The sequence below is a fragment of the Eschrichtius robustus genome, chromosome 1 (assembly GCF_028021215.1).
Source record: "Eschrichtius robustus isolate mEscRob2 chromosome 1, mEscRob2.pri, whole genome shotgun sequence".
NCBI classification, from domain to species: Eukaryota; Metazoa; Chordata; class Mammalia; order Artiodactyla; family Eschrichtiidae; genus Eschrichtius; species Eschrichtius robustus.
Window position 1 is genome coordinate 74,334,540 of NC_090824.1, and position 25,265 is coordinate 74,359,804.

Genomic DNA, 25,265 nt, shown 5'->3' on the forward strand with positions numbered 1-25,265 from the left:
ACAGTCCGGGTCCCAGCCCTCCGCGCGGGTGGGCTCGGAGTAGGCCGCACCGGGCAGCAACCCCACTCTCACCCCGGAGGCCCCCTGCCCTTTCTCCCCCTTTCCCCCCGGCCCATGGTGCGAGGCTGGGAGCCGCCGCCCGGGCCGGACTGCGGTGAGTGATCCCCAGCCCCTTCGACTTCCCCTCCTAGCCCCTGTACGATCTCTGACCCCCGGAGCCCCATCCCCGCGGTGAGGGGAGGAGAATTCTAGGTTCGAAGTCGCCTGGTTCTCTCGCCTTTCTCCTCTGGACTTTTCGGTTCCCTGTTGTAACTGGGGGAGGGTGAGTGGGTGTGTAGGGAGGAGGGGAAGGCTGGGTAGGGACGCCCTTGGCGAGGGGAGGGTTTGAGATTCGCCTGCTTCCTGGGGCTCATCGCCCCAAGTGCAGGAACTTTTTGTTCTCTGACCCAGTTTGGAGCCTTCTAGACTGCCTGTGAAATGGAGGATAGGAGAAACGTTTCCTTCCCAGGCCTCCCCTCCTCCCCTCCATGACTACCTCCTGGCGACCTCAACACATGTACAGAAACCTGGCTTTATTCCTGGGGAGCAGTGGCCTTTGGGAATGAAAGGTTTAAGAGAAACTGCCCCTTCTGACCCCTACCCAGACATACTCAGAAAACCAACTAGGAAAGTGAGAACCTGAGTCCTCAGAGGTTCCTGGTGTTGCGTCCTAATCTGAGACTTCTAAACTGAAAGAAGACTCAAGCTGAGACCTATTTGGTAATGAGGGCCCAGATGTGATATTTTATCATATGAACCCCCTTCTCACCATACATTTGAAGCACTTTTTATGATTAGGATAAGTAGGTGGCAGTAATTGAAAACAAAAAAAAAACACGAAAAAACAAAAAAGCTAGTTAAAGTTGGGAATTTTTAAAATGATGCATACATATCTTAAGAACTGTCATTAAAAGTACGTTCATTTCACCAATCTCTTCGGTTAGTGTCCAAGCGTTTTCTTTATGTAAGTATGCTGATTGGCAGTCCCAATTGTCCTTCTAGTATAAACTACATAAGTGAATCTCAAATCTGGCTGCACCCTGAGAACTTTTTAAAAACTACTTATGCCTGGGCCCCAGTCCAGGCTAATTAAGTCAGAATGAGGAGGTTGATCCCCTGGTTTAAGTTTCCCAGGTAATTCTAATGTGCAGCCTGAGCCTGGAGCCACTGCCTCTCATCATGTGTGATTTCCACGTTTGGTTTCTTTAAAGTGGAGTGAGAATTTAAACACTTTTGAAGCAATCTGAGTGCAGAATACTTCTGAGTTTTTTAAGTCCCCTGCCCCTCCAGTCTTTTACAGTTTTCTTGCCTACTCCCAACTCAAAAAAAATTTTTAATGTACACTCCTTTGTATTATGTCTTTCCAAAGCATTTGACTTCGTTTTCATAGAAACAATTTTTTTCTTTTGGCCGCTCCGTGCGGCTTGCGAGATCTTACTTCCCCAACTAGGGATTGAACCCGGGCCCTCAGCAGTGAAAACATTGAGTCCTAACTACTGAACTGCCAGGGAATTCCCAGAAACAATTCCTAATGCACTAATTTTTCATAGGTTTATGTGATGTTTAATTATTATATACAGAAAAACAATGAGCCTAAGCAGGTTTGGAATTACACACAACTGGCCTAAGCACATAGGGCAGCTGAAGGAAGCAGCTGACTTTGCCACACTAGAGTAGCCTACCAGTCTCTAGTTTCCAGTGCACTATGGGTGGGTATTGATAATGTAATCCAGTAGGGGTCAGTTAAGCCAGGCTTTTGGCCCGGTTGAACACCCCTCACTTCCACTCTCTCCAACTAATATCACCAATGCCTAGTCCCTTCTAGACGAATTCAAATTCTCTTGAGTCTTCCAACCACTCTTTCCATTCATTCATAAACTGTTTCTCTTTAAGCATTACCACCATTGCTTTTATTAAGTTGGGAGGACATAAGGCAGAGTTTCTTAACCAGGGCTTCTGGGCAATCAGCGAACCCCCCTAGATTATACTTTATGTAATGTGTAAATGTGAATGTTTATAGGGCGGGGGGGCGGTAAGTCATAACTTTCTGAGAGTTTATAACTTCTGATTTTCAAAGAGGTCCATGATCCAAAAAGTTGAGAAGCACATGAATTGAATATCACTAAAAGTTCTTTAAGGCCCTTGAAAACTATCACCAAAACACATTTCATTCAGAAACATACCTCAGTTCTCTGAATAAAGATTTAGGGAATTTAGCAGGCTCATATCTGGTCTCTCACTTGAACTGTTTCCTGCTTTTAACCATAAGCCTAGGCTCGAGGGTTTTATTGGCACCGTGCAGCATGCCGGATTAGTTCCCCCACCAGGGATCAAACCCGTGCCCCTTGCAGTCCTGCAGTGGAAGTGCAGAGTCCTAACCACTGGACCACCAGGGAATTCCCAGCCTAGGCTCAAGTTCTGAAGACCTCTTTTTCCTAGGATTGTGTGACCACCTACACTGGAAGTTTAAGGCAGCCCATTCTTTTCTGCCTTTTATCCAGGGGTATGGAAAGCCCAAAGGGAAATAAGGGTGTTACCCTGACTGTATTTTTTATTAGTGATTTTAAGTAGCAGTGGGGCATATCTGGCATGGATACAAGTTTAGTAATAATTCAGAATTGATAATACCACCACCACCACCTCTGCCCAGAGGAGTCCTTATTTCTCCAGCTTTCCTTCCCTTTTTCCTCCCTTCTCCAAATGAGGTACAAGGACATAAGACACTATAGTGTCTTCACTGTGGTTTTGATTACTGTAGGGTCTACTCTCTTTGTTATAGTTCTCATGAGCCACTCCCTGGATAGTTTTCTCCTATATCAAAGCCAGATTCTTCCAGGGAGGTACCAGCTCTACAGCTGTGCCCTGATTTAAGCCACCATTCTGTATCAGGAAGTCTTCCACAACTTGTGTTTTGTGTCACTGGAAAACTGTAGACACATACAGTACACCAGATATGACCTTTGCATTACTGTATGTTATACTGAAATATCAAGCTGATGGCATGGGAATCTGAAGGATAGCAAACCACATGAATGAAAGTAAAATGCTTCCTGGTGGGCTTATAGCTGTGCCTGCCTTATTTCCTGTCTGGCAGTCTTCATCCTCACACTGGACTGCTTTATTCCTTATGCTACCTTTTCCTCGTATCTAAACGGTTACTGTGACCTTAAAAAACAGGACACAGATAAGGTTACGTGGATGTCAAGTGCTGGAGCATCAAGTATTCTCCAGCTTAGATTTGGTGGTGTTCCTGGTGGGCCACAATTTCCAAATGGTGGTTTAGTGCCTAGCTGTGCAAGCACTTCCTCACAGCCCCTCAGCTGTGTCTGTGATGGACCTGGAGGGTAAAGGTAGAGCTACCACACTGGCAATTCACCTAGTAATCAAAAAGAACTTATATCCAAATTATGGATTCAATTCTAAAGCAGTGATTTTGCTACTTTTTAAAAGTTGCAAAATCCTTTCTGGAATTATATCCAACTCCCCAAATATAAAAAGTACAAAATCAGAGACACCCTGGTTTCCTCCACTGCTCATTAGGATTAAGGCTGCAATAACAGACTGAAACAGTCATTTTAAAGGATTCAGTCTTTGCCTCACTTCCCCTGTTGTCTAAGAGGAGCATTACCTTATATCAGAATCAGCCTGTGAGGCTGAAGCAACGATAAAAGCTCTAATTTATTGAGCCTTTACTTTTAGGCATGACGTCAGTTGCATTTTTTGATTTAGTCATAAACTTGCAAGGTAGACGCTGTTATGACCTCCTTTTATTCTGATGGGAAAATAAAGCTTAGTGAGCACTCTAGGGAGTGGAGAAGCTGCGATTCACCTCAAATCTGCCTCACCCCAGACCTCCACCTCTAACAGCTCTAGGCCCCGCCTACACATGACATCTAGCACACAGTAGGTGCTCTGTAAAAATATATGTAACTTTACATACATTCAACATTGTCTCCATTTTCTACACATGAGGAAACTGAGGCGCCTATAAGTTCAGTAGCTTTTGCCCAAGATCACATGGCTGGTGGCAGAATTGGGATTCAAACTGCAGGCTGGCCTTAATCATATTTTAACCCACTATGCCATGCTGCCTTCATTTACCCTCTTAAGGTTCTCTTCAAGCTGTACTGCCTTTAGGGTCTGCATGGCCTTCAGTTTGTTAAGATTTGCTTGTTAAAAGGGAACGGTGACACCCATTAGAATGCTTCCGAAGTTTTCTGTTCATCATATAAAATCCCCGATATTACACTGCACTAGCTGTAACTTCTGGACTTGAGATTTTTCTCAATTCATCATGTAGCATTTATATCGGAATCCTGTCCTATCCATAACATATCAGAAGTAATATTTATAAACTCAGATGGGATTCCTCTAAGAGTAAAGGATGACAGATGTTTTAAAGTCTCTAATGCCCACACGGGGAGCCGAGTTAAAATTTGGCCAACGGGGAATTCCCTGGCGGTCCAGTGGTTAGGACTCTGCGCTTCCACTGCAGGGAGCATGGGTTCCATCCCTGGCTGGGGAACTAAGATCCCAAAAGCCCCAGGCATGGCCAAAAAAAAAAAAAAAATCGGTCAACAGAATTATTCTGGGAAATAGCTTGAGCAGGTTTCCAAGAATGAAGCGTAGTCAGAGGCTTTCCCTGCAGTCCCCACACCCACGATGACCCCGGGAGCCCTGGTGCTGCTGGGTAGCTTGCAGGACCCGGTTACAGTTTATAATGAGCGAGCCCACCTGGTTCTGAGAAGAAAGCTGGACTGAGGAGATAAGAGCTGAGGGCCTTCCGTCTTGTGCGGAGGGGCTGCTAAGGTCGGAGGGAGCTCTCTAGGCTCCCTGGAGAGAGACTCAGCAGTTGGAAGAGACAAAGGCTGGGGGGAGGGGAATAACCTTTGTTCTGAGGATGACAGGGGTAGGAAACGTTCCCCTCCCTCTACCCTAACCGGACCAAAACCGAGGGAGAGCGAGCCCCATTTATCCCAGATAGCTGACCTATCTTATCCTACTGAGAGTTAGAAAAACACTCCATCAATCCCCTCCCCCTAACACTCGCCCACCAAGAAGGGAAAGAAAAGGGGGCTGGGCAGAGGGACTGTGCTATCCTACCTTCTAGATTTTCACACGTTGTATTCTTAACCTTTCCATATTCTAGAGAGAATCTAGAGATAACTCTAGAGATAATCTGTTAGGAGCTAAAGTGTTCTGGGATTACACCTCTTCTTGTTTTCTTGGTGAGTCTTAGTTTTGTCACTCTTGTTCCATGAACTTAGAGGAATTTGAATGGGAAAGATAAAGGCTATAAGGATGTTTTCCTTTTTAACCTCTGAAGTCAGATTTTCTTTTTGGTGACAACACTCACTAGTCTTGTGACTTGGGATAATTTAACCTCTATGGACTTTGGTATTTTCATACGTACAAGGAATTATAGCAGGCTCTGATGATTTATAAGGTTATGAAAATTAAATGAGAAATTGTTATGCACTTTAAAAGCAATGCAGCACAGTACACGTAGAAGTTGATTGTTTTGGAGTCCAACGTTTTGTTTGGTAGAAATTGAACAATGGGCTGAAAGAGGAGCCCCAGTGATCGAGCTGTTTCTCTTCTTATTACAGCTATCTCTGAAGGGCACAAATCAGAAAGCACCATGCCTCCTAATAAAGAGGCCAGCGGTCTTAATAGCTCCCCTGCGGGGCTCATCTGTCTCCCTCCAATCTCTGAGGAGCTACAACTTGTGTGGACCCAAGCAGCCCAGACCAGTGAGCTGGATGGCAATGAACACCTGCTACAAACCTTCAGCTACTTTCCCTATCCCAGTTTAGCAGACATTGCCCTTCTCTGCCTACGCTATGGGCTGCAGATGGAGAAAGTCAAGACTTGGTTCATGGCCCAGCGCCTCCGCTGTGGCATTAGCTGGTCATCCGAAGAAATTGAAGAGACTCGAGCCCGAGTAGTCTACCATCGGGACCAACTCCATTTCAAATCCCTTCTATCTTTTACTCATCATGCAGGGCGGCCCCCAGAGGAGGTGCCTCCTTCTCCAATGCCACCTCCAGAACAAGTTGGTCTTGGAATAGTTCCTCTGACTCTTAGCGAGCCCACCCAGATGAAAGGATTGAAGGTAGAGCCCTCAGAGCCCTCAGAGCCACTGAGTCACCAGAAAGCAAAGGAGCCCCTGATGGCACCTGGCAGCGGGGCATTCCCCCACCAATCACAGTTTTGGCAGGATCTTCAAAGCAGTGGCCTCTCTAAGGAGCAGGCAGGCAAGGGTCCCGACCAGTCACACGGCCTAGGTACTGCTTCCTGCAACCACTCCACAGCTGTCCACCAGCCCCGTGCTCGGGATAAGCCCCCACCCGTCTCATTACCTGCCAGTAGTTGTAAGAAGGAGTCAGCATCTAATGTGACTCCTCCTTCCTCTACCTCTTCTTCCTCTTTCCAGGTACTGGCTAATGGAGCTACTGCCACCTCTAAACCCCTCCAGCCACTGGGCTGTATCCCACAGCCACTGTCACCCAATGAACAGGCACTACGCCCACAGCTGGAGCCAGCCTGGCCCCAGGGGCTAAGGCACAACTCAGCACCCGGTAGGGTTGGCCCTGCAGAGTACCTTTCCCCAGATATGCAACGCCAGCGAAAGACCAAGCGCAAAACCAAAGAGCAGCTGGCTATCCTCAAATCGTTTTTTTTACAGTGCCAGTGGGCACGGCGTGAGGATTACCATAAATTAGAGCAGATCACTGGATTACCTCGGCCTGAGATTATTCAGTGGTTTGGTGACACACGCTATGCCTTGAAGCATGGGCAACTAAAATGGTTTCGGGACAACGCAGTACCTGGTGCCCCTAGTTTCCAGGATCCAGCAATTCCCACACCACCACCTTCAACCCGCTCCTTGAATGAATGGGCTGAGACACCACCTCTGCCGATCCCCCCACCCCCACCGGATATACGACCCTTGGAGAGGTACTGGGCAACCCACCAACAGCTACGGGAAAGTGATATCCCTCAACTGAGTCAGGCATCAAGGCTTAGCACCCAGCAGGTACTGGATTGGTTTGACTCTCGATTACCTGAGCCAGCTGAAGTGGTGGTTTGTCTAGATGAAGAGGAGGAAGAGGAGGAGGAAGAACTGCCAGAAGATGATGAGGATGAAGAGGAGGAGGAGGAAGACGACGACGACGATGATGATGATGTGATCATCCAGGACTGAGGGGGCACTGGGGGAGGGGAGGTCTGTTACTAAAAGACGAACCAACTTAGTAACTGTTTAAACAAAGAAACCACATTTTTTTACTTACCTTGTGGCAAAGAACTGAAAAGCTTTGTGTTTTTGAGGGTGGGGGACAGCGGGATGTAGTATGGGTGGACCAGGGAGGATGATCATGGAGGACAAAGCAAGGTGGGGATTGGATGGGCAGAAATCCAGGCCTCCAGCCTCAATGAGAAGAGTGCTGTGGGTCTGGTCCAAACTATGGGGCCGGGAAAAGGCTCTTGCTCTCCTCGTATCTGCTGTTCTTTCCCCTTAGTGTACTACAGAGAGGCCAGGCTTTGGCCTACATCTATGGAGGACTAGAAAGGAGGAGTAAAGATTCCAGTACATCCCCCAGTCCCACCCCATTTTCCTTGGAATATAAGGCTGCCTTGCACCCCTTCTTTTCTCTCTGAGCACAAGTCCACACATAATGCAGCCAAGAATCTCGGTATGTCCCAGTCAATCACAAATATTTCCTTTTCCTTATACCAGCTTGACTTTATATGTTTTCCTGCTGCTTTATTGAGTCACACAGGGAGCAGAATATTTTCATTTCTAATACTGGACCACTATGCCTTGTACCTTTTTATCTTTCCAAAACCCCCATTCTGTTCACTATTTGTCTCAGGGTAAATCTTCCCCCCGGAGCTTGTGAAAAAGTTTAATAATTGGGTGGAGAATAATTTAGACTGGATATTTATTGGAGGTGGGAATTAGGGGAGATGTCCTTTAAAAAAAGTAGAATTAGATTACAGAGGGGTAGAGAGGAGAGGGAATGGTTTCTACTGTTCGGAAGGACAGTGCAGGTAGGTTCCAGGTTTGGTTTTACAAACTTGACAGTCCCTCCTGCCTAGCTTGACAGAGACTGATTTTTTTTTTTTTCAGAGACTGATTTTTTTTATCTTTTTGGTGTTGGTTTAATGTGTCCAGAAAAGAGACTTTTCCCTCACTTTATATGATCTGTCTTGGAGACAGAGGGACCATGGTCCTTAACTGAATTAATTGATGTTTTAGAATGGTTTTCATCAGTTGGGGTCAGATATAAAGGTATCAGTGGGTTAACCATCTAGAAATAAAAGAGTGGAAGCCCCAAATTGCTAGAATAATAATAAAAAGGCCAAAAATAAAATTGTTTCTCTCACCTCCGCTTTGCCACTTCTATGGTTTAGAGATTAATGGAGCCAAATCCATTAACTTTCTGATTTAGTATACTTTTTATTTATTTTTGAAGCGGCAGGATATACTGAGGTAAAGTAAAAGAACAAAAACTTGAAAAGTTAGTAGATCAGTATCTATCACTAGGCAGACTGTTTTCTGCACCTGCTACAGCACAGGCTCTTGCTCAGAAGAGAGGGAGTTTAGAAATGCCTTTAAAATAAATTCAGTTTCAGAAAGGGTAGTGGGATCCTATTCAGTTACAAGGTCATTCCCAAGACCAAATTTATTTCTGGCAGATGCTAGGTTTACATTTTTCCAATATTTTTGCTTAAGGTATGCCTGCCAGTGGCCTACCCATTTAATCCCTCATTTCTACCGCTTAGTACCCAAAGAAGAATAAATGTTTGATCTCAGTGGTAGTGTTCTTTGCCCATTCCACTATTTGAGAGCTTGTAATACCAATAGAGTTGCAGCAGCAATAAAAGGACATCCTCTTTATTTCATTATCTGTGTACTTTAGTAAGCCTGTGTCTCCAACCGTTACCAAACAGAAAGGAAAATCAATGTATTTAATAGTAACTAGGCACAGAGGAAACAATAGGCAAATAGAAAAAGTATAATAAATTAGGGCAAGGAACAGTGTTGTGGCTTGTTAACATTGGCAGTGGGAGAATATATCCAAAGCTAAAAAGTGAAATCCAGAAATAAAACATGGTTAATAAGTATATCACCCCACCCCCCACCCCCAACGATGCCAAGAATTGTTTTTATAACCTTGTTTCAAGTTGCAGGAAATAAGGGAGCTATCTGTATCTTGTAGGAGAAATACAAACATCTTCCTGAAGCTCCGACCTGACCATTTTCGTAGGAAGTAATACAGGGTGTATAGGGTTAAGATTGAGAGAGAGAAGGTACAGAGTGAAACCAGGAAACAAGGTAGGGGTACATTTTCCAAGGCCATCACACCTAAATGAGTATGAGATGCTACCGTCCGTCCTTCAGCAGTATGTATAGATCAGATCTTGAAGATGGTCTATCTGGGAGTGTTCCATGCTTCTCTCCCCCTGGCTAATCCCATCTGCCTCTGTTGGTAGAGATTCTGCAGCACAGGACAGGAAGGCAGTTAAGGGTGTTTGTAACAAAAAGGGCAAGTAAGGCCCTCTCAAGTCATTATATGAAGTTTATTGTGACAGTAAACCGCTGCTGTTGCTTCACCATAGTTTTCTCCATTTCATGAAAACTAACTTTTCCAAACTAAGATCTGATACATCTAATGTGACAAAGGCTTTGTTGCTACTTATGAAACTGGAGCATTTCCGTGGTTTATGGTGATAAAGCAGAATATTTGAAAATCAAACAGTTTTGGGAAGCCTGGAACATGACTACCATACCCAGAGATGATTACCAGGGAGGCAGAGTTCTTAGGCCTCTGGGGAAGTGGTACTTTCTTCAATAAATCTTTTTCTAACTTTATTATGGAAATTTTCAAAAAATACAAAAACAGTAGTATAATGCACTCACATGTACTCATCACCCAACTTCAACAATTAACTCATGACCAATTTTCTTTCATTTCTACTTTCTCACACTGCCCCTTTCCACTAGATTAAGCTAAAGCAAAATTCAGACAATCATTTAACTTTCTATCCATAAGTATTTTAGTATGTATCTCCAAAAGATAACGACTATTTTTAAAAACATAACCACAATAGCATCATGCCTACAAAAAAAAACTATTAACAATTCCTTAATATCAAATGTCCACTAAGTATTCAATTTTCCTCAACTGTCTCATAAATGGTTTTTTACAGTTTGTTACAATCAAGATCCAACTGGAGGCCATTTATTTGCAGATGGTTTATATGTCTCTTAAGTCTTTTTTTCACCTGTAGATTAACCCCTCCATTTACGAGGGTCTTAGAGGGATGTGATTTCCCCAGCGTTGTCTGTTAAGGCTTAGACCCTAATTCCTTGCTGATGAAAATAAAGGGCATTTTGGAGCATGAGAGCAAAATATTTACCTACCTTAGTAGGTCACCAGGAGCTTGGCCTAAATATCCTCAAAACCCAGGGTGTAAAAGTGAACTTAAAAGGCAAGACTGGACTTTTCATTTAATAGAGCTCCTTACAAACCTCTCTTCTCGTTCCCATGCCCTTTTCCTCTTGTTTCCTGGATCAGAATCATAGTCTCATAAATTTACAAAACATTATTCTGCTGTTGCTCTTTGGAGAAATGAAAATGGTTTTTCCTAGTTCAAGCAGTACCTCTATCCAAAATATATATTCCATTGAAAATCCCTTTCTGTGAAACTCCTGGGAATGTCATTTGTGCCCACATCCTTAGTTCACCCTGGCCAAGACCTCTCAGTTTAAAACCTTTCATTACTATGTGACCTAATTTTTAAACCCCAAACCAGGAAGGTAATCTGACAGTCATATCATCAGAGTGACACCACTCTGGAAAACTGTGTGCGTGTGGTTACCACACTTGAAGTCCACGTCATTCTCCACTGGTTACATTCTATCACCTTAACAAGAGACCAGAATGAGGCATTAAGTGTGCAGGCCTAACTGTGTGAGTTTTTCATGAGCAGACCAGTTAGACTGGGCTGGGCTCACCTGTAGGGCTGGTAGCTGGAAACAAGGAAGACCCTCTACTGTGGTTCTGCTCTCCCTCTGACCTGGAGGATGGAATTAAATAGTGAAAGATAACTACCTGGGGCAGTTTCTCAGTATTGTTATTTATGCATCAGGATAAATAAGTGGTTCTTAATGTGCAGTACACTACTCAGAAGGGAAAAGACTGTTAGCTAAGCAATTCAAGAGGTGGGTTATAAAGTTCATTCTTTTACTGTGAGGATGGGGTGGTGACACAGAGGTCTGAGATTTGAGTTTAACTATGAGTAGAAAGATGTAGAGACAATATAAAGATTTTGGTGAGCTATGAAAGATGACAGCCCCTTATCACAAGGACTGGTAGCAGAGGTACATTTTGGGAAAACATGAGGAGAAAAAAGGATGCTGGTTTTATCATTCTATTCAGCACTAAGCTCCCAGCAATGCTGCAACATAAGGATCTCAAAAGAAACAAACAAAAAGCCAGTTTAATTCTACAGGCCAACCTTCTGGCTAAAGAGCAGAACTCTACTCCTGGTGACAGGATGAGTGATATTTAGGCACAATCCAAAGCCTGCCTTCACTGTGAAGGAAATGGGGTAACTCTTAAAGAATATTAAGGAGTCAAACTTGAGACTGCTTTTCTCAGGGGCTGGGGTGTAAATATCCCAACTTCTCTGCACCTTGAAAATCTTCATTTTAGTGTATATGTCAATGGTTGAAGCTCCACTCCTTTGGGAATGTTATTTAACTTACCTGAATTATTGGGGGTGAGGACTCCTGCTTGACCTGAATCCCCACCACTTAGGGATGGTCTGAAAGAAAAAATCCCCTGTCCGGAGGAGGCAGATGAAGGTCTAAGGAGGGGAAATAAAAGCATCAGCAGAGAAAAGGAAAGGTTAAAGTAAAAACCATGTGTAAAGGAAGAGCCTATACATTTAAACCAGAGAGGAAATGAATCCCCTGCTTGCAACTCAGAATACAATTAAGTAATTCAGATGTATATTAGACACAGTACTGTTCAACCTTCTCTTTTGTTTACAAGGTAGATTATAAACTTCAGTGGTATAGGCCAGTGGAGAAGTAACCACAGGGCTGCTGGCAGAATGTCAGTGGGAACAGATCTCAAGTGAAAGGAAGCAGTATTACTTACCTATAAGATAGGCTGTGAGTGGAAGCTGGTGAAGGGGTTTCTGAAAAGCATAAAAATGAGCCTATGAGATAATTCATGAACCGAGAAGAGATCCAGGTATTCTGGGGGCCAGGGCTAAGGAACAGGGGATCAAAGATTTTGGTATATATGTTAGACTTAGGGGCTAATGGCAAGTGAAAAAGCCCACAAGGCACCTAGCAGTGAATCATAAAGGTGCTTTCCTCTCCCTTTTATGAGTTTATGGGCAAGGATCCATCACCGCTTTGATGCGCTCTAATGTATCTGTGCCTTGGTTTCCCCTCTAAGGTGAAGATTATCAGAAAGGATGGCTAAAGACAAAGGGTCATTAAATTGGCTGGGAGTGACAGCAGTAAAAATGTAGAGTAAGGACCTCCACAGATTCTCTCCATAAAAGGAATGAGAAAACTGGCAAAAATTGTCAGAATCAACTTCTTCAGAGTTCTGGAAATTAACAAAGGGCTTTTAGCAATCTGGGGAACGTTTATTCCAGAAAAATAGCTGAATGTGAGTAGGAACAGTGAGCCTTGTGACATTTTAACTTGCCCTATTCCCATTTCTCCCTCTCCAGCTCCGTGGTAGCCTTGAAAATCAACAGTTTGGCAGTCATCATAGGGGATGGAATGGCGTTGGAGCTCTTGCAAAACCTCATTCCCAGAGAATTGTCATACTTGACCTGCCTAGTTGTTCACTGGAAGACTTCACTTGCAAGGCTGCCTTTATTTGACCTGACTTGGAGCCAAACTTACCAGGACTTGGAGCTTAAGAGTTCACCAAGTGTGAAAAGCCTTTTCCCCAGGAGTGTTTGTTGCAAATAATTAGAGGCACTTGTTTAGGCTGCCTGAGGAGGTGAATATCAATTGGGGCAAACAATAGGCTAACCAAAAAGCATAAAAGGAAAAGCTGTGGAATGACCTGTCCACCCGGATTTTGAAAAGGAACAACAAGTTCTTGGGAATCTAGGCCATGTGCATGCACAGGGCTGTGTGCATGCTCAGGAAAGACTGAAAAGGCCCTAAGCTCTCACCTTGGGACTACCTTGAGGTCATACAAGCAGAAAGTGAAGGCTAAGGCACAGTCGTCAACTGGTTGCCTGAGTGTTGAAGGTGCACCCCAACACACAGTCCCTCAGCAAACACTGAGGGATTTATTGGTGCTAGGTGTTTAAGGAAAGCTCTGTCCAATCATTAGCTGAACACTAAGCTAACCAAATAGAGACTTCGGTGGCCACACGAGAAAGAATACAGATTTTACAGAATCAGTTTTAGAAAGTCACTAAACAAACAATGACAAACAGCAACAACAACAAACCTTGGGAAGGGAGGAAGTATCTGATTCTTAGAGTTGCCATGCTATATTATTTAGCTGTCCAGTTTTCAACAAAAAATTATGAGGCATGAAAGAAACAAGAAAGTATGACCTATGTAAAGGAAAAAAGCACAAGCAATAGAAACTGTCTTTGAGGAAGCCCAGATACATTGGACTTTAAAGACAAAGACTTTAAACCAGCGGTTCTTTTTTTTTTTTTGGCCACGCTGACAGGCATGCGGGATCCTAGTTCCCCGAACAGGGATCGAACCCATATCCCCTGCAGTGGAAGCACAGTCTTAACCACTGGACTGCCAAGGAAGTCCCTAAATCAGCTATTTTAAACATGTTCAGTTAGCTAAAGGAAACCATGTCTAAAGCACTAAACAAAAGTATGAGAATGGTCTCATCAAACAGAGAACACTAATAAAGAAATATTATATTAAAAAGAAGCAAATATAAATTCTGGAATTGAAAAGTACAATAACTAAAATGTAAACTTCACTAGAGATATGAGCAGTCAGAAAAAAGAATCAGCAAATTTGAAGATAAATCAATTGAGATTATCCAGTATGAGGAAGAGAAAGAAAAAGGAATGAAGAAAAATGAACAAAGCCTCAAAGACCCTGGTGGAATACCATCAAGCACACCAGCATGTGCAAAATGGGGGTTCCAGAAGGAGAAAAGAGAGGACCAAGGGCAGAAAGAATTATCTGAAGAAATAATGGCTGACAACTTCCCAAATTAGATGAAAACATTAATCTATACATTCAAGAAGCTCAACAAATCCCAAAGAGGATAAATCAAAGAGATCCGCACCTAGACTCATCATAAACTGTTGAAAGCTAAAGGCAAAAAAAGGAACTTGAAAGCAGCAAGAGAGAAGCCATTCATCACATGAAAGGGATTCTCAATAAAATTGGCACTGATTTCTCCTCAGAAACCATGGAGGCAGAATATAGGAGGATAACGTATTCAAAATGCTGAAAGACTGTCAATCAAAAATTTTAAATCCAGCACAACTATCCTTCAAAAATGAAGGAGAAATTAAGACACTCCCAGATGAGTGTCAAAATTAAGAGAATTCATCACTACCAAACCTGCTTTACAAGAAATACTAAAGAGAGTCCTTAAAGCTTAAGTGATAGGACACCAGACAGTAACTCAAATCTACATGAAGAAATAATAAAGATCACTGGTAAAGAAAACTACATTGGTAAACATAAAAGTATAAGTGTATTTTTGTAACTTCCTCCTATCTGATTTAAAAGACAACTGCATAAAACATAATTATAAATTTATGTTGATGAGAACACAATTTTTAAAGATATAATCTATATAATAACAGCACAATGGAATGGAGAGGGGAATGGAACTATATAGGAGAAAAGCTTTTGTGCACTGTTGAAATTAAGTTTGGTATTAATCTGAACTAGATTGTTATAAATTATGATGTTAATTATAATCCCTAAGAAAATAACAAAAAATATAGTGAAAGAAACAAGGAAGAAAGTAAAATGGTACACTAGAAAATAGCTGTTTAACACAAAAGACAGCAAAAATGGAGGAAGTGAGGCACAAAACATACATAAGACATATAGAAAACAGGGACTTCCCTGGTGGTCCAGTGGTTAAGAATCCACGCTTCCACTGTAGGGGGCACAGGTTCAATTCCTGGTCAGGGAACTAAAATCCCACATGCTGTGTGGTGTGGAAAAAAAAAAAAAAAAAGACACATAGAAAACAAATAGCAAGATGGCAGAAGCAGTCTTTCCTTATTAATAATTACATTAAATGTAAATGTATTAAACTCTCCAATTAAAAGGCAGAAACTGGCCAAATGGTGAAAAAAGATCCAACTATACATCATCTATGAAAGACTCACTGTAAATTCAAAGACACATATAGGTTTAAAGTAAAAGGATGGAAAAAGATATTCCACGCAAACAGTAAACAAAAGAGAGCTGGAATGGGTGATATCAGACAAATGCACTTTAAGACAACATTGTTACTAGAGACAAAGGTCAAAAAGATAAAAGGGTCAACCCATCAAGAAGATATAACACTTATATATGCACTTAACAACAAAGTCCTAAAATACATGAAGCAAAAACTGACAGAATTGAAGAGAAAAATAGACAATTCAACAATAATAGAGCTTTCAATACCCCACTTTCAATAATGGATAAAACAGCAAGACAGAAGATTAGCAAGAAAACAGAAGATTTAAATGGTACTATATACCAACTAAATCTAACAGATATCTATAGAACACTCCACCCAACAACAGCAGAATACACATTCTTTTCAAGTGTACAGGGAACTTTCCCCAGGATAGACAATGTTTTAGGCCATAAATTTAAAAGGATCTAAACCATGCAAAGTATGTTGTTCAACAACAATGAAATGAAATTAAAATCAATTAACAGGAGGAAATTTGGGAAATTAACAATTATGTGGATAATCAACACTGTTAAGTAACTAATGGGTCAAAGAAAAAAAATCACATAAGTTAGAAAATACTTTGAGATGAATGAAAACAAAACACAACATACTGAAACTTAAAGGATGCAGTGAAAGCAGTGCTCAGAGTGAAATTTATAACTGTAAAGGTCTATATTAAAAAAGCAGATCTCAAGTCAATAATGCTACCGTCCACTTTAAGAAACGAGGATAACTAAACCCAAAAGCAGACGGAAAGAAAATGGTTAGGGCAGAAATAAATGAAATAGAGAATAGAAAAATAATAGAGAAAAATCAAGAAAACCAAAAGTTGGTTCTTTGAAATGATAAACAAAATTGACTAATCCTGTGGGGTGGGGGGAGGGATAAATCAGGAGGCTGGGATTAACACATACATACTACTATTTCTTTTTTTTTTTTTTAAACATCTTTATTGGCGTATAATTGCTTTACAATGGTGTGTTAGTTTCTGCTCTACAACAAAGCGAATCAGTTATACATATACATATGTTCCCATATCTCTTCCCTCTTGCATCTCCCTCTCTCCCACCCTCCCTATCCCACCCCTCTAGGCGGTCACAAAGCACAGAACTGATCTCCCTGTGCTATGCGGCTGCTTCCCACTAGCTATCTATTTTACATTTGGTAGTGTATATATGTCCATGACACTCTCTCACCCTGTCACATCTCACCCCTCCCCCTCCCAATATCCTCAAGTCCATTCTCTAGTAGGTCTGTGTCTTTATTCCCGTCTTGCCCATACTACTATTTCTAAAATAGATAACCAGGACTTCCCTGGTGGCACAGTGGTTAAGAATCTGCCTGCCAGTGCAGGGGACACGGGCTCGAGCCCTGGTCTGGGAAGATCCCACATGCCGCAGAGCAACTAAGCCCGCGAACCACAGCTACTGAGCCTGCGCTCTACAGCCCACAAGCCACAACTACTGAGCCCACGTGCCACAACTACTGAAGCCTGCGCACCTGGAGCCCATGCTCCGCAACAAGAAAAGCTACCGCAATGAGAGCACCACAACGAAGAGTAGCCCCTGCTCACTACAACCAGAGAAAGCCCGCACGCAGCAACGAAGACCTAGCGCAGCCAAAAATAAATAAATTAATTAATTAATTTAAAAAAAAAACAGATAACCAACAAGGACCTACTGTATAGCACAGGAAACTATACTCAACATTATATAATAACCTATAAGGGAAAAGAATCTGAAAAATATATATATGTATAGATTCAGTTATATAAATATACATACATATGTATGTATATGTCTGTATTGGGTTGGCCAAAAAGTTCATTTGATTTTTTCTGGAAGATGGTACGGATATATATATATCTCAATTGCTGTGCCGTACACCTGAAACTTAGATGATATTGTAAATCAACTATACTTTAATTAAAATTTTTTTAAAAAATAAACTTCCTTTTTAGAACTGTTTAAAAAATGGACTAATCTTTAGCCGGGCTGTCCAAGAAAAAAGAAGAAAGCCTCAAATAACTAAAATCAGGAATAAAAGAGATTATTACTACTAACCTGACAGAAATAAATTGGCTAGAGCACCTACGTTTTTCAAAGGGGTGAATATGAAAGAACTGCAGGGAGGCTATTTGGTGAATTTCAAAAATGGTTATCCAGGAAGAGATCAGTGAATTTCAAAATTGCCTCTTGGGAAAGAAAGGGAAATCCTCTCCAAGTATACTCTATGGACTGACTAATGCCTTGAAAAACAGTAATAACAGTAATAGTTCTAAGGGGAAAGATACAAGAAATTAAGTGGGTGGAACCAAAATATTTCTTCATTGGAATATTTTTGTGTTTGATACACAGTGAAGAAGCCAGATACCCTTCAGGCTAACATAATTGGCATCTAGTTAATCTTTCTTTTAGATCTAACTTCTACTGCCATCTTGTGGCAATTAAAATCCAGGTCAATTATTTTACTTAAAAGTTACTCTCCGTCTCCTGACCAGAGGGTTTCAATGACTTTCTAATACTCAAGTTTCAATTTTCCCCTTATCAGTTTGAGAACAGAAATATCATTATTTGAAAAGTTGTATCTGGATACCTGGAACCACTGTCTGGAGAAAAAGTAAAATGGCATTATATTATGCACAGGAAACCAGAAATCTGCTGGTATCTGCTCAGAATGTGTTGGCTTCTGACTCCTTCCCCTACCCTGCCCCTCTCACCAGTAAAAGCGTCTCTTGGAGTGCTCCTTCCCTGCAGCGCTCTGGCTCCCTGAGGGACAAATAATAAACATTAATAAATATATCTGGATTCTCTGGCTTCCATATTTCATGCTATGGCTATACACTGAAGCATATGTTTTTCTCCCAGAGTGGGTACATGACACCAGAAAGGAGCCACACTTTATTCCTTCCAAAATGAACATGATGGACACTGTTAATGCAGTCCACTATTTTCACCCCTATTCATTCCGAGTCATGAATTAGGTCAGCTTCTAACATCAGGTCTGAACTGCTGAAAGAGAGTCCAGGCATGGCATCAGATAATTCATGCCAAAACCAATATAAGTTTAATATTCTTGCTTTAATCTTGGCTTTCATTTAGCATTAGAAATCTCAATCTGAAAAGATAATGTGAATATTTCTTACCTGTCCCAAGTTACTAAAGCCAGCCACTCTATAAGGGACAGACTCCACTGAGGAGGACCGACTATATAAGGCGAAACAAAAAGGAAAAAACAAACCTGGTATTAAACTTTTACACAGACATAAAGTCTCCTCAGTCCCTGTCTCAGCCATATCTAGGCATTTCTTTCATCTTGCATCTTTTGCCAGCAGTTCTAATGCTGCTGTGTAGCTTTCTACTCACCTGACCACTTGGCTGCTATGCTGAGAACTGGGTCGTGGAGTAACTGAAAGGGAATAAAATGCAGAATGAAAAGTTGCCATCAGTGGTGCGCCCTGCCTTGCCTAGCCTACCTGTTGCAAGTGAGTGTCCAGGAGTATGGCCTTTTCATATCATACATAAGATTTGGAAAATCACATTATACTTTCTGAGAGGAAACCATCTTCCATATGGGAAAAGAATATTTACTCATCTCACACAGATATTTGGGCAAAACATGGTCTCTACCTGACTGTGATGGAGAAGTAATGCCCACTGGTCGAGGTGTGGTTGACCTGCAAGGAAAAAAAAAAAAGGCAGCTCTATTTTCTCTAAGCAGAACTTAGTGCCACCTTAGAGGATCAATCAGGTCATTATTTACAGAAATAATAGCCTTCTCTCTGAGCACAAATTGCTTACTAATCATGTATTACAGGTATTAGCCCAAAATACGGAGGCAAGATTTCCATATGGGACTCCTTGGCTCTCCAATTCCCTAAACGAAATCTTCTCCACTTCTCTATTGCCCATAATAGAAGTTCTGAAGTCCTTCTTTCTTCCTTCCCGTAGTGCCTTACCAGGTACTCTCAACTTTACATATATCTAACCATCTGTCCATCCATTCATACATCTGCCATTCCCTCACTCCCTCCATCCCCTCTTCCATCTATCCACAGACATTTATTTAGTGCTCATTATGCCTTAGATCCTGAACTTACAAAGATAACTAGAATATGGTTCCTATTTTTGAGAGGCTCACAGGCTAGTGGGAGAGACAAAAAGAAAAAGAGCAAACATAAGTGTTATAAAGGGTATGTCAGAAGTACGGAAGTAGATATGGGAACATATGTGTATGTATAACTGATTCACTTTGTTATACAGCAGAAACTAACACACCATTGTAAAGCAATTATACTCCAATAAAGATGTTAAAAAAAAAAAAAAAAAAGAAATGCTCAGGGAATCCTGCAAGGTGCAATGAAAGGACACTAGACAGTAACTTGAAGCTGTGAGGAGAAATAAAGATATCAATAAAAACAAATACATGGGCAATTTAAGCTAGTATTATTGTTACAATGGTCTGTAACTTCACTTTTTGTTTTCTACATAATTTAAGAAACAAATACCTTGAAAGATAAAAAAAAAACAATTAGTGTAAAAGCTAGTATTACTGTAACTTTGGTTTGTATCTCTACATTTTGCTATCTACATAATTTAGGAGACTAATGCATTTAAAAGAATAATTAGTTTATGTTTTGGGGCACACAATGCATGAAGATGGAATTTTGTGACATTAACAACCAAAAGGAGTGGGGATAAAAAAAAGAAGTACGGAAGTATGATAGAACACTAGACTCTAGCTTCTGTGAATCAGGGGCCATGTCTTTTTAATCCACCAATACAGAGCTGATATTAAAAATATATAATAACTGGTAGGGTACAGACATTTACAATTAGAATAATCGGTGATGTACACCCAGCACCTAACACAGTGCTTCACAAACAGTAGGTACTTAATGAATATTTATTGAATAAATGAATAATAGAATATCTAACTCTGCCTAATAAAGTGCTGAGAGAGGAGATGACACATGAGTTCAATTTTGAGGGATGAGTAGGATTTCATAAGGTGACGGTCAAGGGTGAGCATTACATCCAAGATTTTACTTCAGCACTTTTCAGTGGGTAACTCTTTCTTGGAGAAGTGAAAGATAAATTCATAAACCATTCCCTCCACCTCAGAGCCCACACAGGAGTTACAGCCAAGTGCCAAGAAAGGATAGAATTCACTTTGCTGTACAGCAGAAACTAACACAACATTGTAAAGCAACTATACTCCAATTAAAAAAAAAAAAGAAAGGATAGAAATTTTCAAAGAGGGATGGTATGGGGCCTGATAAAACTGACCTGCTTCCTTGGTACCAACTTGGAGATTCCTGTAGGTGAAAAAAATGGGAGTGAAGGGAGCTGTAGCTCAATGGTCCCAATCAATGGATCTTACTTGTCAGATAACTAAGCTGCAATGTCCTCTAGTTGTGGTTACTAAGATTCCCAATAGAAGAAAAAACAGCAACAGTGAGTGTTTCCTCAGAAAATTATCAGCTTTGGGGGGAGAAAATTTTAGTACCTCTTCACAAAAACACATTGGGAATCCTGTAGACTGATACACGGGGGGAAATATAGAGAGTCTATGGGGAGAGCAAGGAAAATGACAGGATTACAATGTGCTCGAAGAGTTATAAGAGTAAGATCAAAAGGAACATTATATAAACACAAAGGACAATCTTGGGAAGAGAGAAATGTCTAGGAAATAGAGTTTGAGGGACAGGAAAGGTCCTGAGGTGCCTTGGGATTCTTGAAGACAAATTTTAAGTTACCACAGATATCTCTTCTATAAGAGAGCTTCCCATGTGTTATGCCATGACTCACTGATACTCGAGAATGGGTTACCACTGTGCCAGATTTTGTCCTTTCATCCCTCCAAGGTCTTCTGTGGCCTCGCCCATTTACTACAGTGTGCTTGCTGTACAAATATTATCAATTATTACCAGCCATGATGGGAAAAAGGTTAGGAAACACTAATTCTATTCAGTCAGCTAGATAGATGGGCCAAGTAAGAGAAAATAATAGTATGGAAAATCTATTTCATTCACCTTTATGATGGCAAGCAATTTCTTCAGTTCTCCATTCTCTTTCCTTAAGACTGACAGCTCTCTAGGCAAAAGATGGAAAAAGAAACAATCAGCTCCAGCAGGTCAGTGGGATAAAAAACCTGATTATTATTATCAACATCTAGTTAATGCTTCTGGAGAGATGCTTGCCACTATACAAGGTGTTTCTGTCAGAGATCTAGTGATTCAGGGGGGCAATGGCAGGGTTTTGGTGGTGAGAAGAATCAGGTGGACAAAATAAGCAGTCACTTGGTATGATTTCAGAAGTTTACACAGAATTGCATTTCCTCTCCACACATTTTCCCCTGGCCTGCTGATGTCTGAAAATTTCCATCAGGGATTCCATCTTTTAGCTTAAGATTTCCAAAACACATGGACTTCCCTGGTGGTGCAGTGGTTAAGAATCTGCCTGCCAATGCAGGGGACATGGGTTCGATCCCTGGTCCGGGAAGATCCCACATGCTGTGGAGCAACTAAGCCCGTGCGCCACAACTACTGAACCTGCGCTCTAGAGCCCATGAGCCACAACTACTGAGCCTGTGTGCCACAACTACTGAGCCCATGCGCCACAACTACTGAAGCCCGTGAGCTCTAGGGCCCACGTGCTGCAACTACTGAAGCCTGCGCGCCTGAAGCCCATGCTCTGCAACAAAAGAAGCCACCGCAATGAGAAGCCCCAGCACCACAGTGAAGAGTAGCCCCCGCTTGCTGCAACTAGAGAAAGCCTGCGTGCAGCAACAAAGACCCAACGCAGCCAAAAAAAAAAAAAAAAGAACCAAAACACACCCTCCTAGAGGTAACATTTTAAATCTGCCATCGTTATTACTGTGAAAAAGCCATGTCTGATTTCTCTGAAGAAGTAGTTTTCGACAGATGGAAATAAAAGGGGAAAGCTATAAAGTAGGGAAGGCCCCTTGAGGGAAGAAAGAGAAAAATAAAATGGAGATTGAGAGACCAAAAATTCTGTACCTGACTTAACCAAGACAAACATAAACACATATGGAGCAATTTTTAGGCTTTGGAACCATAAGGAAATAAGGGCTACAGCTTCTATGAGAAGAAAAAGGCTCTCTGGTGATTTCATTCGTCACTTACTTGTCCTGGTTAGTCAGCGTTTGCTGTGCCTCCTGCATGGCAGCTTCTAACTTGGTAATTCTATGCTTATAAAAGGCGATGAGGAGATCTGTTTGCTTCTTCTGGAAACTCCACACCTGCTAGGGAAAAAGAGACCTTTGACATACAACCCCCATAACTCCTTTCCCCTTACTTGTAGCAACAAATGGAAACCCATCAATTCATACTCTATTACTGATCATTTTCTTCTGGAGCATCTGACCTAATTCATGATTCCCCAAAACTAGGGAAAGCCAAAGCTTTTCATTTCCAGAAAAGTGCCTTCCTAATATCTTAATGAGAATATTCTGACATAGAATGACTCTTTAAAAATATAACCATTCATCTTGAGCAAGAAGAGTGACAACCAAAAAAATGTTTCCAAGCTTAGAACTGGTTCTGACCTTACTTGTTTACTATTAGCTTGGACTCAGAGTCCACATTCTTAGCTCTACAGAGCACTGGTAACCAATTTACTTTCCCTGAGATACTCACACAGAGACACTTGCAGGCTGTTTATGTTGCTACAGTAAAGGGCAAAGAGGCACAGAAGGAGATTACCTATTCCTGAATTTTATTTCTGGCCATGGGTAAATAATTTTATCTTTTGCTTTAATTTACCATTTGATATACTAATGTGCCTATCATGGGATTACTGAATCAGATCAAAAGTTAATATGTGGAAAGTATTTTAGCTTTGTCAGGTTCTACTTTTGAATACACAGCAGTATTCAGGTCTCATTTGTTTCCTCCCTACTCAAACCGTAAACCTTTTTTCTTAGGTCCTTCCTAGATCTGGTACTTTTGTCATAAACTTTTTGTTCTCATCTAATTTGCAAGTTGCTTTTGCCACCTTACTAAAGAATTCTACTTCCGAATTTATATAGTCTCTACACTCTTTCCTTTCTACTCAAAAGCAAACTAATTCTACACAGGTAAGAATTCACTGTAGTCTATTTTTTTAAAGTTGTTCTTGTTTTCAATAAAAGTAAAACATATTCATTTTAGAAAACTTGAACAATGCAGAAGCAGAAAAAAGGCACTCAATCCTGGGAGTCATCTAAAATGGCAAAGGGTTGGCGAGCAATAGATATTATGGATAGGTACAATATATAGCCAAGAGACCTACTAACCTACGTGCCAAAACTACTTTGGTGCTCAAAGAGATTTGAGCGAAGAAGAATCCTAAAAATGCTTCCTTATCAAAAGCAAGGGGACTTCCCTGGTGGTCCAGTGGTTAAGACTCCACGCTTCCACTGCAGCGGGCACAGGTTCGATCCCTCATCAGGGAACTAAGATCCTACAAGCCACGCGGCACAGCCAGGGAGTTAAGTTTTGGGTTATCACAGTTTGTGATCAAAGCCTCTCACACTGGGGCTTAAGGTTCCTCAACCTGCTCAGTAGTGATAAAGAACTCAACTACACTGTTTCAGAAGTCTTAAAAACTGACAGGTAAACTTATTCTTTTCAGGTAAAATAATCTTCAACTAAATAAAACCTTTCTTCAAAGGCACCATTGATTATCTCAGTTGTTCAGTCTTTAAATTCAAGTGAGGGATGGGAAACTGATCTGATCTATTTATGAGATCAGGTCTTGACCCGATTTTATTCAAACGATTTATATGGTAGTTATTTAAGTATGTTAGCAAAACATATGACTTCCAAGTCAGCCAACTAATGATCAGGGCCAGCTGCCTGTATTTGTAAATAAAGTTTTACTGGAATACAGTCATACCCATTTGTTTACAGATTGCCTGTGGCTGTTGTTCTGTGCTACAACAGCAGAGTTGAGTAGCTGCAACAGAGGTTGCACAGCCTGCAAAACCTAAAATATTTACTAACCTTTCAAGAAAAAGTTTGTCAGTCCCAACACTAAATTTATGAAAGTCTTTCTTGGGCTTCCCTGGTGACGCAGTGGTTAAAAATCAGCCTGCCAATGCAGGGGACACAGGTTCGAGCCCTGGTTGGGGAAGATCCCCCATGCCGTGGAGCAACTAAGTCTGTGCGCCACAACTACTGAGCCTGCGTTCTACAGCCCGAGAGCCACAACTACTGAAGCCCGCGCGCCTAGAGCTCGTGTTCCACAACAAGAGAAGCCACCGCAATGAGAAGCCCGCACACCACAACCAAGAGTAGCCCCTGTTCACCGCAACTAGAGAAAGCCCACGTGCAGCAACGAAGACCCAACGCAGCCAAAAATAAATAAATAAATAAATAAATAAATTCATTAAAAAAAAAAGTCTTTCTCTGTATTTTTGTTTATCTTTTTTTTTTTTTGGCCACGCTGTATGGCATGTGGGATCTTCGTTCCCCGAGCAGGGATCAAACCCATGCCCCCTGTATTGGGAGCGCAGAGTCTTAACCACTGGCCCACCAGGGAAGTCCCTCCGTATTTTCATTTGTGCCTTTTGCTCTGAATTTGTCTTTCTTTGTGAATCTATATCTTTCCCTCTCTTTCTCTCAACCTCTTCTATCTCTTTATTTCCTACTCTATTTGATGCTCGATTTTGTCTGTTCTTCCTATTTGTATTTACTTAATGGACATTTATGTTACTTCTTAATTTTAAAGTGGATGGGCCCAACAAAATGGGAGAAAATGTTTGCAAATCATATAC

At 41.5% G+C, this 25,265-nt stretch overlaps 2 protein-coding genes across 2 annotated transcripts in view; one reads left to right on the plus strand and one right to left on the minus strand.

Annotated features, from left to right (window-relative positions):
* On the plus strand, window positions 1-9,926 carry HOMEZ (homeobox and leucine zipper encoding). The gene is made up of 2 exons (XM_068547622.1): window positions 1-154; window positions 5,649-9,926. The coding sequence occupies exons 1-2, from the start codon at window positions 115-117 to the stop codon at window positions 7,244-7,246; spliced, it is 1,638 nt and encodes a 545-aa protein (XP_068403723.1). The 5' UTR covers window positions 1-114; the 3' UTR covers window positions 7,247-9,926.
* The window catches only part of RNF212B (ring finger protein 212B), a 20,672-nt gene continuing 4,717 nt past the window's right edge, over window positions 9,311-25,265 (minus strand). The window contains exons 4-14 of the mRNA XM_068547636.1: window positions 22,633-22,748; window positions 21,520-21,580; window positions 20,774-20,802; window positions 19,115-19,161; window positions 18,851-18,893; window positions 18,631-18,691; window positions 18,205-18,253; window positions 12,216-12,255; window positions 11,819-11,919; window positions 11,066-11,127; window positions 9,311-9,545 (exon numbers count right to left, since the gene is read on the minus strand). Coding sequence (XP_068403737.1) covers window positions 9,480-9,545; window positions 11,066-11,127; window positions 11,819-11,919; window positions 12,216-12,255; window positions 18,205-18,253; window positions 18,631-18,691; window positions 18,851-18,893; window positions 19,115-19,161; window positions 20,774-20,802; window positions 21,520-21,580; window positions 22,633-22,748 — 675 coding nt within the window. The 3' untranslated portion in view covers window positions 9,311-9,479. The remainder of the gene's footprint in view (window positions 9,546-11,065; window positions 11,128-11,818; window positions 11,920-12,215; window positions 12,256-18,204; window positions 18,254-18,630; window positions 18,692-18,850; window positions 18,894-19,114; window positions 19,162-20,773; window positions 20,803-21,519; window positions 21,581-22,632; window positions 22,749-25,265) is intronic.